Source organism: Colossoma macropomum, unplaced genomic scaffold (genome assembly GCF_904425465.1).
Source record: "Colossoma macropomum unplaced genomic scaffold, Colossoma_macropomum, whole genome shotgun sequence".
Taxonomy (NCBI): Eukaryota; Metazoa; Chordata; class Actinopteri; order Characiformes; family Serrasalmidae; genus Colossoma; species Colossoma macropomum.
The window spans coordinates 23,338,101-23,350,761 of record NW_023494784.1 but is presented as its reverse complement, the minus strand read 5'-3'; the positions used below and the strand labels follow the sequence as shown (position 1 = coordinate 23,350,761).

Sequence of the window (12,661 nt, the reverse complement as noted above, 5' to 3'; positions counted from 1 at the left end):
CACCGCTATTAAAGGAGACACAGCTTTCGCACAAGTCGTGGTGCTTTGTTTATCAGCTGTTGAGGCCACAGCCACATCGTACATAAGCACAATGTTCTCTAAAGCTGTGGCCCAAATGCCACACTACTGTACTATACATACTAATGAATGGACTTCTAGTCGCACTACAATGTAAGTCATCTTATCTCACTCTCTCAGCCATTAGCGCTGGACTGACTCTCAGTTTTTACTCTACACATAAACACTACAATAGTCCAGTGAATTAATGCTGTAGAACAAATAACCTAGAATTGACATGTCAACAACATTTCTTGAACATGCCATAAACAATGAGCAACAACAACAACAACAATAATAATAACTTTAAAAATCAGTTGCACATATTTTAGGATACTGTATTAATACTTTATACATATTAAAAACACACAACACATTCTGTGTAGATAGTGGTAATTGCTTGTTCAAAATAAAATAAAGAAGTTGCTTATTGTTAAATCTACTTTTGTGAATTTGAAATTTTGAGAAACGCATAATGTTAAAACTCTTCATATTTCATATGTTGCTCACGTTGATCGGAGCGGAAAAGAAGTCCAAAGCCGATTGGTTGAATTTGCATTTCGACATTTCCGCCAAATCGCGGAAGCGCCGAATTTGAAACGTCTCTCCTGAAGACTGAGCGGTAACTTACAGCACCATAGACCTCCATTTCACACGTGATAGAGCATTTGAGTTCATTTTTATACATTTAATCTGGTAATATCAAAACAGAGGTGTGACTGTCAGCTACATTAACTCTTGTTTGTAGTACGTATCTGCGCTTTTGCTAACGTTGTTTAGCATTCGCTGCTAACTGGCCATAAACATACGCAGGTAGCCAACCGTGTAAACTGATTACGCTGTTGCATTTAATGTGTTCTGAATTGCTATTTCAGAAATTACCGTTATCAGTGAGTTATTTCTTTCACCCAGTGTGGATCTTCTGGGTATAGCTAGATGTCTACAATGGATACATCCATACGGTTCTTCGCAAAGCTGCGGAGCCTGGCTGTGCGCTTAGAGACGGAGAGAGCAAACCTGGAGCAGACTGCCAGCCAGAAACTGAACGAGGAGGACGGTACCTGATGTTATATTCTTCTTTACGTGCCCTGTTTACAAAGTAGTCGTTTATAGGGAATATTCTGAAACGATTAAAATGAGAAGAGCTTAATGTAACAAAACAATGACAAAGGATTTCTCTTATGCCAAAATAATGAAGCTGTAATCCAAACAAGGTGATCATTTTTTTTTCTTTATTGAAACACATTATTAGGAGAAAGTTCAACGTGCCATAATGTAATGAAACAATGATCTGGGAATAACACCTTAATAGTCATAAACATTTGCTACGAAATGCACTCTTATTGTAAAGAGATTTTTAAGAAATATGTTATTACATTATGCTTTTCTGATTTCATTATAATAGGTTTTAACGGAGAGGGAAAACTTAACGTAAAAATTTGTGCTTTGTCCTGACATTACAGCATCATCTCTTTGGCAGTTGGTGTTGGACCAGTAAGATGTGAGAGAAGTTTGATTTCTTTCGGTCACTTGGTTGTTTTAATAAATTTGGCTAACATTTTTATAAATTAAGAATTTCAGAATGCCCCACACACAGCATATCAAAGCGGCCCTTTGATGTGCTGTGTGGGGCATTAGCACTTGTCATATTAAGCTATTTTAAATGTATGACTTACAGTTTTAATGTTTTCGATTTGCTGCCTTTTTATAGACGAGACAGAGAGTGGACCTGTCCGAGCACTACATGAACTACATTCTGAGGTTAGAGGACTTAAGGTAAGCAATTGATTGAGGGCTCTTTGATTATTTTACTTTGGTCAAGAAGCTTGTTGGAAATATCTCAGTTAATCATGCTAATAACTGACTGATAAATGACATCTGCTGTTTCTACAGTGACCTAACAATGACCGTCTTGTATTTGCAGAGACAGCTTCATGGCCAGGTGGCATCTCAAGAGGGTGGGAGTGGTGAGCTGAGGAGCTTCATTAAAGCCTGTATGGTGCTGAAACAGCGGACCACAGAGGACATTGAAAGAATTAGGAGACACTATGAAAAATATGGGTACAGACCACGCAAAGCCTTCCAGAAAAACTCAGGTGCAAATCTGTCACGACTGTAGTGTTTTCAATATAAGTGCATTGATCGTAAGTCCCTAAAGTGGAAAAAAATCTACAATTTGTTTTTTTTATTATTTAATATAATTTCAAAACAAACCCAAAATCTGCTGACTTGGGCTCATTTATGGTTTACCTTGTTTTCTAGAAGTAACTGGTCAGGCTGAAGCAGAGACCAAGCCTATCATTGAAAAACAACCAGAGAGAGAGCTGGCTGTCGAGATGGCAGAAGATGGAGAGGAAGCGGAAGTTCAGGAATCTAAAACACCTGAGAGAATGCCACTTCCAGCTGTTGACCAAATGCGTACTCCGCAGCTCGCAGATTTTGGCCTGTCTGCACTCCACCTGCAGATGGTGCTTTGCAATGCAGAACTGTCTGCATGTGAAGTACCTCCTATCCCAGCTGTGGCTCTCTCACCACCACCACCACCACCACTTGTAATGACCATGCAGCCATCCCTGCCAAAGACACCCAGATGCTCTCTGGTTATGGATGAGGATGCTCCTACCCCTCGATTGGAAGACTTTGGTATTACAGAGCACACAATGTGCTTGAATAATGATTTCACCATGGACTTGTTCCGCAAGAAACCGCCAAGGAACAGGCAGACTCACAGGTAGTCACACATCATTAGTGTGCTACAGAGTGTGTACTTGTGGAATCATATGTGTATATATGAGAACACTGCAGCTCTTTACAATCTAGTACAAAATATTTGCATTGATTTCATGTTTTTTGCGTCTTTATAAGTGCAACAGAAGAGACTTCTCAGAGATCTCCTCCAAATAATTCTACTCCACCATCTTGTATCCCTCAAGAGAAGCTAAATGGTAAAAACTATATTTCTTATATATAATTTTGACATTCAAGCTAGACTTTAAGTTACTAGAATTTGGTAGTACTCTTGAGTTCGCCCAATAGATTCTTCAGTTTGCATGACAAATACATAAATTATTTTTTAATGATTATTATTTGAGGCTAAAGTGCAGAACTGTGTGTGCTTCACCTGCTTGTAGATGATGGCATTTTTGTGGAATTGTACTTGACTTTTCCCCAGTGCTAGGCTCCCTCTAGTGGACAAAACTGAACTTGAGCATCTTTTTAAGGAGAAATGTTACTCATAATTCCATTGATCAGATTTTCCATTAATTTACAGATTTTTTTTAACTTACCTGTAAGTTAAACCCATGTCTTGCCCAAGATAAGCCATAAATGCTTGTTTATTAGCACCAACAATTCTCTCCTGACTAATTGGCCATCGCGTGTTATTCTATTATGTTACGCAGAGAGCATGGAGTCCCCAGAACTGCCTGCGTTTTGTACACTGGATCTTAAGATGAATAAACAGCTGGTCTCGTCCTCTGCTCAGCCAAGCAGTCCTCATTCCCCCCCTCACCCTGGAAATGCTGCTGCTACGCCTGAGCTTCCAACGTTTGAGACGCCTTTCATCAGCAAGCTGATTAGCGCAAGAAAGGTGTGTGTCTTAGATTCAGATGTTTGACATTTAACAACACAACAGTATGGGCCAGAAGTGTAGTCTACAGTTTAGGCCTGTGAGCAAAGACTAATAAAGTAGTGAGCTAGGGAGTGTTTGACAAAGCAGGGTTTCTCAGTTAACCAGATAACTTTAAAGTTGAGGATCGGATCCAGTAGGAATATTCTTTTTGTTTTGATGAGCTTGACTTTAGCTTGGCTTTAGTTATTTGGCTAAACAGAGAAATCATATTTTGTGAAATACTCTTCTGGTGAGTGTGCATGTATGTTATCACAGTGATTATAGTGATGCCACCAGTGATCCACTATACCTTTCTTAGGAGACCAGACAGGATGAGCAGGATGGTCTCACAAGATCACTGAATAGCATGTCCAACTCTTCAGAATGCCCAACAGTCAGAGTTTCATCGTCTGACATGCCACAGATGTCAGCCAGCATGTATCAGACAGAAGAGAGTACTCCTGAAATGCCAAAACTACAATCTTTTCTCGGCCGTTCTTTACCTTGTGTAAGTAGATATCATCTACCTTAGAATCACTTTTTAACAATTTTTAAGCACGCAATAAAACCAGATCTGCTCACCCCATGATTGACTTCATGGGATGTAGATGGGAGGAAATAAGCAGTCAGGAATAACTGAGCCTCCACCCACCGTATTACACCCGAATGATGACCACACTGAGGACTGGTGTCTAGCCACCCCTCGTGTCCGGATGGAGTTCCAAGTAGAGCCGCGCACACCAGAGATGCCTGATATGAGTTCCATTACCCAGGATATCCTTAAAGTAAGATACCTTTGTTACTTTTGCACTCACTATGACGCTGTCCTGAGGTGTGCTACAATAAAGAGAAGCCGTGCATATTTCTGCTTTGAGTATACTTATTTAATCGAGTGGGTGACCACTGTTTTACAGCATAGAAGTTCATCAAACGTGTTTAACATACACAAAAGTATTAGAACAGTGTTCAGGAAATTGAAAAATGCTTTCAAAGCTAGGATGTCTCTGAATAGCCACTCTTTGCCCTAATAATATGTTCCAACACATGCCATTTAGCTCACAATTTTTGTAAAGGAATTACTAGGGTTAGGGCCACATACTGATTTAGCGATAATTATTGATAAAATTGGCGTTCTATGCTCCAATCTGAGATCTGAAACTCCAGTTCTGGTTTTGCTTTGTTTATGCACGCAGGAGTATGTTGTCTTTGAGCCATCGCATGAATGCAAGTCACTGGTGTGCTGCCACACTGGGAAAAAGAAGCAGTATTTTATGGTATTGATTTTTGTCGTGAGGTCTTTTCATACCAAGACAGTTTTTATGGATGATAAAACAGGATGTAGTTTTTAACTCACTGAAACCTTTGCGTGAATTCTGATATGCTTCAGTTATTAAACAAATACCCTGAAATGGATCCTTTGAGTTGTAACGGCAACAAACTTAGCATTTTTTGACTCAAGCAGGCGCTGGATAATGGGCCATTCTGCTAAAAATATCTAGCAGCACAGGGAGTTGTGCTGATTTAACTGACTTGAACTACATTGCAGTTTTGTCTAACCATGTAATTGAAAGGTACAATATTTTCTCATTTGCTTATTATGATATGCTTATATAAGAATGCACAAATAATGATTATTACATGATTATAAGCATGTTTATACAATTTAAAGCACACACACACACATATTCATATTCATTCTTAACCATTAATTTAGTGTGTAAAAATGTATTCATATTTTTTTGTCATTGGCAGATGTTTATCTTTTTTTCCTGTATGAACTAGTAGTTTGAGTTATCCACACTTAATGAATGTTTTGTATTTATTTCTAAAGCTTGTATCTCAGGGTAATTGCAAACCACTTCCCTCTGCATCAGTGCAACAGGGCTCAAAAATGAGTTTGCAGACAGTGGCAGCTGGGAAAGAGAACAGGTAAGAGCATTTTACTAGACTAATCCTGACTTTTATTTCCATCCAAATAGTAGTCTTGCTTTATACATTATGCTCTCGACTGAACTGCCCAGACTGGTTTGAACTATTACCTATGGCTTTAAATAAACTATTGTTGCTTTTTGTTGACAAGAGCTCAGGTTCTCAATCACGTGTCTGAGAAAGAGTTTCATGGACTGGCCTCTTACATGAAACAGATCCCCCTCACCAGTCTGAACCAAGCGATCAATAAAATTAACCTCGTGGTTGAGGAGCGACACAGAGGTCAGTGGAAACTCAGCCTTTATAGCTCACATTAACAATTAACCAGAACCTCTTTTTGCCATTCTTTGTTATACTACATTAGAATAATAAACCTTCACAACAGCTTAAATATTTAACTTTGCCCTTTGTGACAGATGGTGACTCTAACTCTGAAGCATTTCATATGGAAGATTTGAGGAAGATATTGGACGTGGGGCCTCAGGCACCAATGTACATCTTGTCTCTTGTTGAACTGAAAAGGTTGGAGAATGTGCAGGGGTTTGGGAGAAATGCAACTTTCAAGATCCTGACTAACACATAAGAGAGACTTTTTAACAGTACTTGATGTCATTTGTTGTGTAAATACAGATTTTGTATTTTGCTAGAAATTTGTCATACTACTTTTTAGAAGGTGCTAATATTTGTGTTTCACTTGCACAAAGTTTGGCATCATCAGAATAGGAAGAACAACCCAACCACCTGGCTTTATTTTTTTGCTTTTCATTAACTTGTAGTGGAACAATTATTTAATTATTCTGCCTTTTAAGTGAAACATGCACATTGTTTTGACAATAAACTGTACTTTATATAAATTGTATAGAAATTACTCCTCTTACACTTTTTTAATTTATTGTTGTCTATTATTTTATGCATCAAGCTAAGGAAGTGGTCAGTAATGTATGTTTATACATAATGGTCCAGATATACAAATTAATAGTAACTAATAGTGACTAAATGGCATTTTAAAGTCTGATTCCATTCTTTGTAAATTGCTTTTGCCAGAAGAAATTTTGTTAAAACAATGTTTTGTAGTGTGGTTAAATACTTAAAGTTAGTAAATTGCAAATCAGTGTCACATTTGTGTTAAAGAGGAAAGGTCTTGTTGCCAATATCTTTGAGTCTTAATTACATCATGAAGTTGACAGACAACGTCTAGGGAAAAACAACTTTATTCATCAATAAGTGTACATGGTGGTGTTAAGTCTTAAACTCAAAGCCAATGAATGTGATAAAAAAAAAATTAAAAAAAAAATCTGTGAAGAAACTGACAACAACAAAATGTAATCATGTAGACAAGACTGTGCAGGCACCCAGGGTTCTAGTGTGGAGAGGGTCAGTAGGGTCTCATGCGGCCTTGCAAAGGCGGAGCACGGTTTGGAGGAGTGATGGCGATGTCCAGGTAGTCTCCTATCTGAAAGCGCTGAGACTGCAGGGTCATGGAGTCATCTGCACCCTTACGGCCTGATATTGTGTTCCCAATGTCTTTTACTCTAACAAAACAAATGTATGGGATGAAGTAAGTATGCATGTAGTAAAATGCAACTTTTCCCCCTGTCCATTTTCCTAACTTTGCCTGACCTGAAAGCCACAAAGATACAAATGCTAATCTGCTTAGCCAATGTACGCTACATGTTCAAATGTCTGTAGATACCTGATCATTCGACACTGCTTCTGAAATCACATGTATTAATTGGGAGTTTGTCCTGTGCTACAGTAACAGACTACTCTTTCATTAAAGCTTTACACTAAATGTTGGAACGCTGGATTTGACTCCATTCAGCCATAAAAGCATTAGTTAGGTCAGATAGTGATGCTGGATGATTAGCTCTGAATCACAAATGCCACTCTGACACATCGCAAAGATATTTGTTGGAGCTCCATCACTTCAGGTAATGCAGAGTCACCGCTCCACAGTCCACTGCTGGGGGCTTTAATTCCTGACACTCAGTATTGGCCATGGTAACCTTGGGTTCATGTGCAACTACATTATATTGGCAGTGCTTTTATATGGAATATGTACACAATGGGTATGAGCAAAGGAGCAACCTTAAAGTAGCCGAACTGACTATTTAGAAGGGTCTGCATGCTTTTGTTCATGAGGCCATGGGCTACAGATCAGGCATAATTAAAGAAAAGCAAATAAGAAGTAAAGTTTCATGCAACTGTTTGGACATGGACAACTTACTAACGTGTATTGGACTGAGAAGAGAGATATTCTACGTTACCTGTAGCCTTGCCGCTTGGGGTCTGGGTACACAATGGCAAAGCCGAAATGCGTGCCTTTTTTTCGAGCCTCAGGATAAACCTCCTTCACCAGGCTGGTCAGCTCTTTCAGGGTGGCGTCCATCCTATTACACATAAAAATACATCAACATGTAACGCTAGCTATCATATTTCCAATCCACAGAAGACATGAGAAGTGGAAGAGCCAGTGAAGTAACATTACCAAGTGTAAATCTGAAGCTCGCTCGACGGTACATTTCCCCGGGCAAACTCATCCATTCGGTGATGCCTGCCATTATTTGTGGTGAAAACTCTAAGCAGCAGCGGACATGTCTGCAACAGAAATACAGCACATGTCCAACAACATTCTCCATCAATCTGAAGAACCATTTCACTATGCAAAGTACCCTTAAGTATTAAATGCTTCTATTTATAACTCATGGTTCTAAACAGAACCATTCCCTTTACTAAAGATCCCTTGAAGAACCATTTTGAACGTAAGTATAACGTTGTTTGGTTAGCTAACAGGCTAAGCTACTTTTTTTTCTCCACCATTTACGGAGCTACTATCAGTGTAACGTTAACTGATGATCAGAACGAGATCAAAACTTCGACAGTGTTTCAGCACCAACGACAGATGGTTAAATTTACCCACAGATACGAAAAAAGCTTTACTCATAAACGTCAGCTAGTATGTTAGATAACAGACTGTGTAGTTAGCGTTAGCTTAACACGTTCGCTACTGCTAGGAAACCAAAGAAATAACCGGTGTAGCTACCTTTTCTCTATCAACTGGCTTCTCTGGCTCTTTCTTGATTTCCTCCTGAGTAACTCTCGATTCGACGGCCATCGCAATCCCTTTTTCTTCGAGTGAAAATACGGACTTAATCTCCACAAGACGCTGCTTTCGCCGACCTAAAGAAATCTTGTCCAGCAGGCGCATTAGGGTGACGTCACATGTAGCGGTTGTGCGAGTCGACCAATCGCGGCTCTCAAAACGTATCCCAACTGATGACGCGCTCTGGAGCCGTCCATGCATTTCTATGGCAGTTTCCCCCACCGCCATTTTGGGAGTCAGAATATTAACAGTGGCAGTGAGGGGCTGAAGACGTACATGCTTTTGGTGTCTTTAATATGGTTCACACGTGTGTGGTGGCAGGTTGTCGGAACAGGAGGACTCCCGGCACCGCCTTATCCTTCTACAGGTTCCCGCGGGACCCGGAGAGAAAGCAGCGCTGGATCGCTGCTGTGAATCGTGAGGGCTGGATGCCAAATGAGGGCAGCAGACTCTGCAGCACTCACTTCATTTCAGGTAACGGCTGTCTTCGTTAAAAAAGTTATATAACATTAATATACCATCCACAGAATGTGATGGACCAGTCGTCATGTAGTAGCTGACCATCAGTAAGCTTACATGGAGGGAGGAACCAGGCAGGAATGGTCTCAGTATATTTATTTATTTATTTTATTTTCTTTCACTGAGCTTGTTCATAACTCTGTCCATTTCTTGCCCATGTCACAGGTAGACAAGTGAAGAATCCTAGGTCTCCAGACTATGTTCCTTCGGTTTTCACCTCTGCTCCCCTCTCCTCAAATATAAAAGAACCCAATCACTTTGAGCCTTATGACAAACAAGAAGCACAAGTGGAGGCTGCCAATGCATTGCTTTTCCTACAAGGCCAGGCACGTTTGAATGCAGACCTTAGCCATAACCACTGTCAAGGAGATCTTGAAAGTGCAACCTCCTCCCTAAACAGTGATGACGAAGAGGATGATGATGACAATGATGACGACGACGACGACGACGATGATGATGAAGTAGAGGAAGAAAGTCTAACGGAAACTGAAGACCGGAACAAAGAGATGCCACTCAGAAACAGTTCCACACAGTTAGTTAACTATGAGGCCAGTCTCAATGCCCTGAAAAAGGAGAACATGGAACTAAGGGAATCGTTAGAGAAGATGTCTCTCACTGAAGCCTCTTTCAGGAATGATCCAGAAAAAGTTCAGTTCTATACCGGATTGCCAAACTATTTTGTGTTTGAGACAGTAATGTGGCTGCTCGTGCCCCACATGAAGGGGGACAGAAATGCCAAGCTTTCAAAGTTCCAACAGTTACTTCTGACATTAATGAGACTTCGACTTGATCTTAGGAATCAGGACTTGGCCTACCGCTTTGGAGTTAAAGTTACCACGGTAACCAGAACTGTTCATCGAATCATCAACATAATGTTTACCACTCTTGTACCCACTGCTGTGTATTGGCCATCTAGAGTGGAACTCCGGAAAAACCTTCCTGCAGCTGTGAAGTGCTCACATCCAGACTGTGCCGTGATTATAGACTGCTTTACGGTGTCCCTTGAAAAAGCAGTCAGTGTAGATGTAAATCCTCAAGGTGCCACATCAACAGCAGAGATGGTCACTCAGTCACCACACCCAGCTTCTGTCAGTGAGCTCAAATATGTGATTGGTGTTGCCCCCCAAGGTGTTGTCATGTTTGTCTCCAGGGGGTCACCTGGTAATGTTAGCGACAAGACTCTAGTACAGAGTTGTGGTCTTCTTTGCAAACTCCTTCCTGGGGATGTGGTACTAGCTGAGCGAGATTTTGACATTGGGGACTTGGTGGGCGCTCGCAGAGCTGAGCTCAAAATCACTAGTAGTGATCATGGTGAGATTGGCCGAAGTGACCAGAGTATGAGAGAGCAGGCCTCACTGGTCACTGCAGAAAGAATGAATGTGTATAAGCATGTGGGGAGGGTCATACAAATGGTCAAAAAAAGATACTCTATGCTGACTGGACCTGTGGAGAGCCCTTTTACTGTCGTAGACCGTAGCTCGGATGTGACCACTTTTGACAAGATAGTACAGGTTGCCTGTGCCTTAAACAACCTGTGTATTTCTGCTGTCCCACTAGAGTGATTTGCATCATAGAGCATGTGAAATACCTGGATGATGGGTAATGACACTGAAGGGATTACACTTAATAGGCCTTGTTATGCTTGTATTGCGCTCATGCATTTTTTCCATATATTTCAAGCCTATTATTTTTTCATACCCAGTTCAGTTGGTTCTATTCACATTAAGTCTCTCAGCATCCTTTGATATAATTACTTTAGGAGAATGAAGGCTGCACATGCTCCAGTTCTCCAGGGTGTCTTGTCATTTTCCTTATCAAAAAAAAAAGAAAAATTACAACATGGTGAACTGTATGTTCTGTTCTCTGAATCACAGACAACAAGGTGCAGCTGAGGGGCCCTCAAGTGGTGCAACCATCCAGGTGTTGGCCCTATCGTTAGGAGATTGTGGGTTTGATCCCAGGTGATGCTATAGCCATCCGTGGCCGGGAGTCCAAGAGCACAATTGGCCTTGCATTCTCTCACCTCATCACTAAGCGCAGAGGTAGCCAGTGCAGGTGTCTGTTAGCTGACACAACGGAATTGGCAGTTAATGTTCTTCAAGTGCGTTCAGCTGTCCACTGACGTTGCGTTAGAAAAGGTGCGGTGGCTGGCTTGTACCTGACCTCACAAATGCTCTTTGTGAATTCTTGAATTTGTCAATACTTTGGTTTGAAATGGAACATTCCATGCATACTTTGTTTTTAATGTGTTGTATCGATGGTAAGATCTTATAACCCAACATTACCTCCATGCTACAGAACAAGCCCTTTAGTCAGAGATGGTGTTAGCTGTCCTCATGTCTTAGTGCCTTAGCCTATACAAAGGCAATACAGTGGTGTCAAAACAGCTGTTTTTTTGTGTAGGTCCATTTTACTTGGACCTGACTGACAGTCTTGTCATTCAACTGTAATGACTATTGGTTCTATTGTTTCATAACAAGTTGCCATTCTGTGTTAGTGCCATAAAGTTATAAGACAAAGGCATAATAAGTTATTATTTTTTATTATACCCTGTATCAACACTAGTAACCTCTTGCATGCTGTATTTACTTCTAGCTGTAGTATTTTTATATGTTTGTCTCTCAGCATATGCTGAGTTTGGGCATTATGCGCAAATAAGCTGTAGGAGCGTCCACCTTTTCACATTGCTGGTGTTTCTCACTCTTCTGACGTAATACCTGTTGCTGCATTTGGCTGTGTTTGTACATGACTGCTGGAAAATGATATATGGTGCATTCAAATACACTAACTGTACACAGACATGTGCAGTTTTGGGGATCTAATTATTGTTGCCTGGAATTACTGCATATGTGATGTGTAGATTGTAGGATTTGCACAAAGTCTGCATTGCTCAAAGACATCTTAGTCCTTCTTTTTTTAGTCCTGCTTTACAGATGTGAGCTTGTATGGAGATACTGCTATTCTTCAATGTAGCATCCTGTTCATTAAATATACCCTATGGATACCCTATGGCCACAGAGTGATACTCATTTGAAGTCCTGTTTTTTTCTACTGCTTCTGTGTGGATTCAGATTTTTCCACTCTTTAAGGTCCAAGTTATGAATTTGTACATTTTCAGGAACAGATCTTTGTCATTTTGTTCAAGTCTTAATTAAAGTCATATCAGTGTGTCAAAATACATCTGAGAGGGGAAGCCATGTGCAGAATGTTGCACAGGAATAAATAGTGAAATCAGATCATCACAAGTGGGCTATTCTGTGTCATTTGGTTTAAAAACTGAATGTGTAGTCAATGACATTGATAAGCTGAAGAACATCTGTTGTGTTAAATATTGTGTTTCTAAAACATTTATACAATAATATTGTCATGAAGGTATTATTTTTATATCATTTATACAATATTATGTTCTCAGAAGACCAGAAAATCTGATAAGAAAAGGAAAG

General features: G+C 40.2%; 3 protein-coding genes across 5 annotated transcripts; 2 read left to right on the top strand and 1 right to left on the bottom strand.

The window, feature by feature from the left end:
- Positions 1–635: 635 nt before the first annotated feature.
- Positions 636–6,892, top strand: ska3 (spindle and kinetochore associated complex subunit 3). Of its 3 annotated transcripts, none has more exons than XM_036559124.1 (12): positions 636–679; positions 970–1,114; positions 1,769–1,833; positions 1,982–2,153; positions 2,320–2,788; positions 2,923–3,002; positions 3,459–3,646; positions 3,987–4,175; positions 4,276–4,452; positions 5,499–5,596; positions 5,748–5,878; positions 6,013–6,892. In XM_036559124.1, exons 2-12 carry the CDS (start codon positions 994–996, stop codon positions 6,177–6,179), a joined length of 1,857 nt encoding a protein of 618 aa, XP_036415017.1. In that variant the 5' UTR covers positions 636–679; positions 970–993; the 3' UTR covers positions 6,180–6,892. The 3 variants fall into 3 exon arrangements, with proteins under 3 accessions (XP_036415017.1, XP_036415104.1, XP_036415182.1); XM_036559211.1 differs by having other exon boundaries at positions 645–679; positions 990–1,114; XM_036559289.1 differs by having other exon boundaries at positions 652–870; positions 990–1,114.
- On the bottom strand, positions 6,790–8,813 carry sap18 (Sin3A-associated protein). The gene is made up of 4 exons (XM_036559421.1): positions 8,640–8,813; positions 8,085–8,194; positions 7,864–7,986; positions 6,790–7,128 (listed from the first exon to the last, which is right to left on the bottom strand). The coding sequence occupies exons 1-4, from the start codon at positions 8,802–8,804 to the stop codon at positions 6,972–6,974; spliced, it is 555 nt and encodes a 184-aa protein (XP_036415314.1). The 5' UTR covers positions 8,805–8,813; the 3' UTR covers positions 6,790–6,971.
- A 123-nt stretch (positions 8,814–8,936) lies between these two features.
- Positions 8,937–11,763, top strand: LOC118810072. The gene is made up of 2 exons (XM_036573598.1): positions 8,937–9,173; positions 9,384–11,763. Exons 1-2 carry the CDS (start codon positions 8,996–8,998, stop codon positions 10,778–10,780), a joined length of 1,575 nt encoding a protein of 524 aa, XP_036429491.1. The 5' UTR covers positions 8,937–8,995; the 3' UTR covers positions 10,781–11,763.
- Positions 11,764–12,661: the final 898 nt, after the last annotated feature.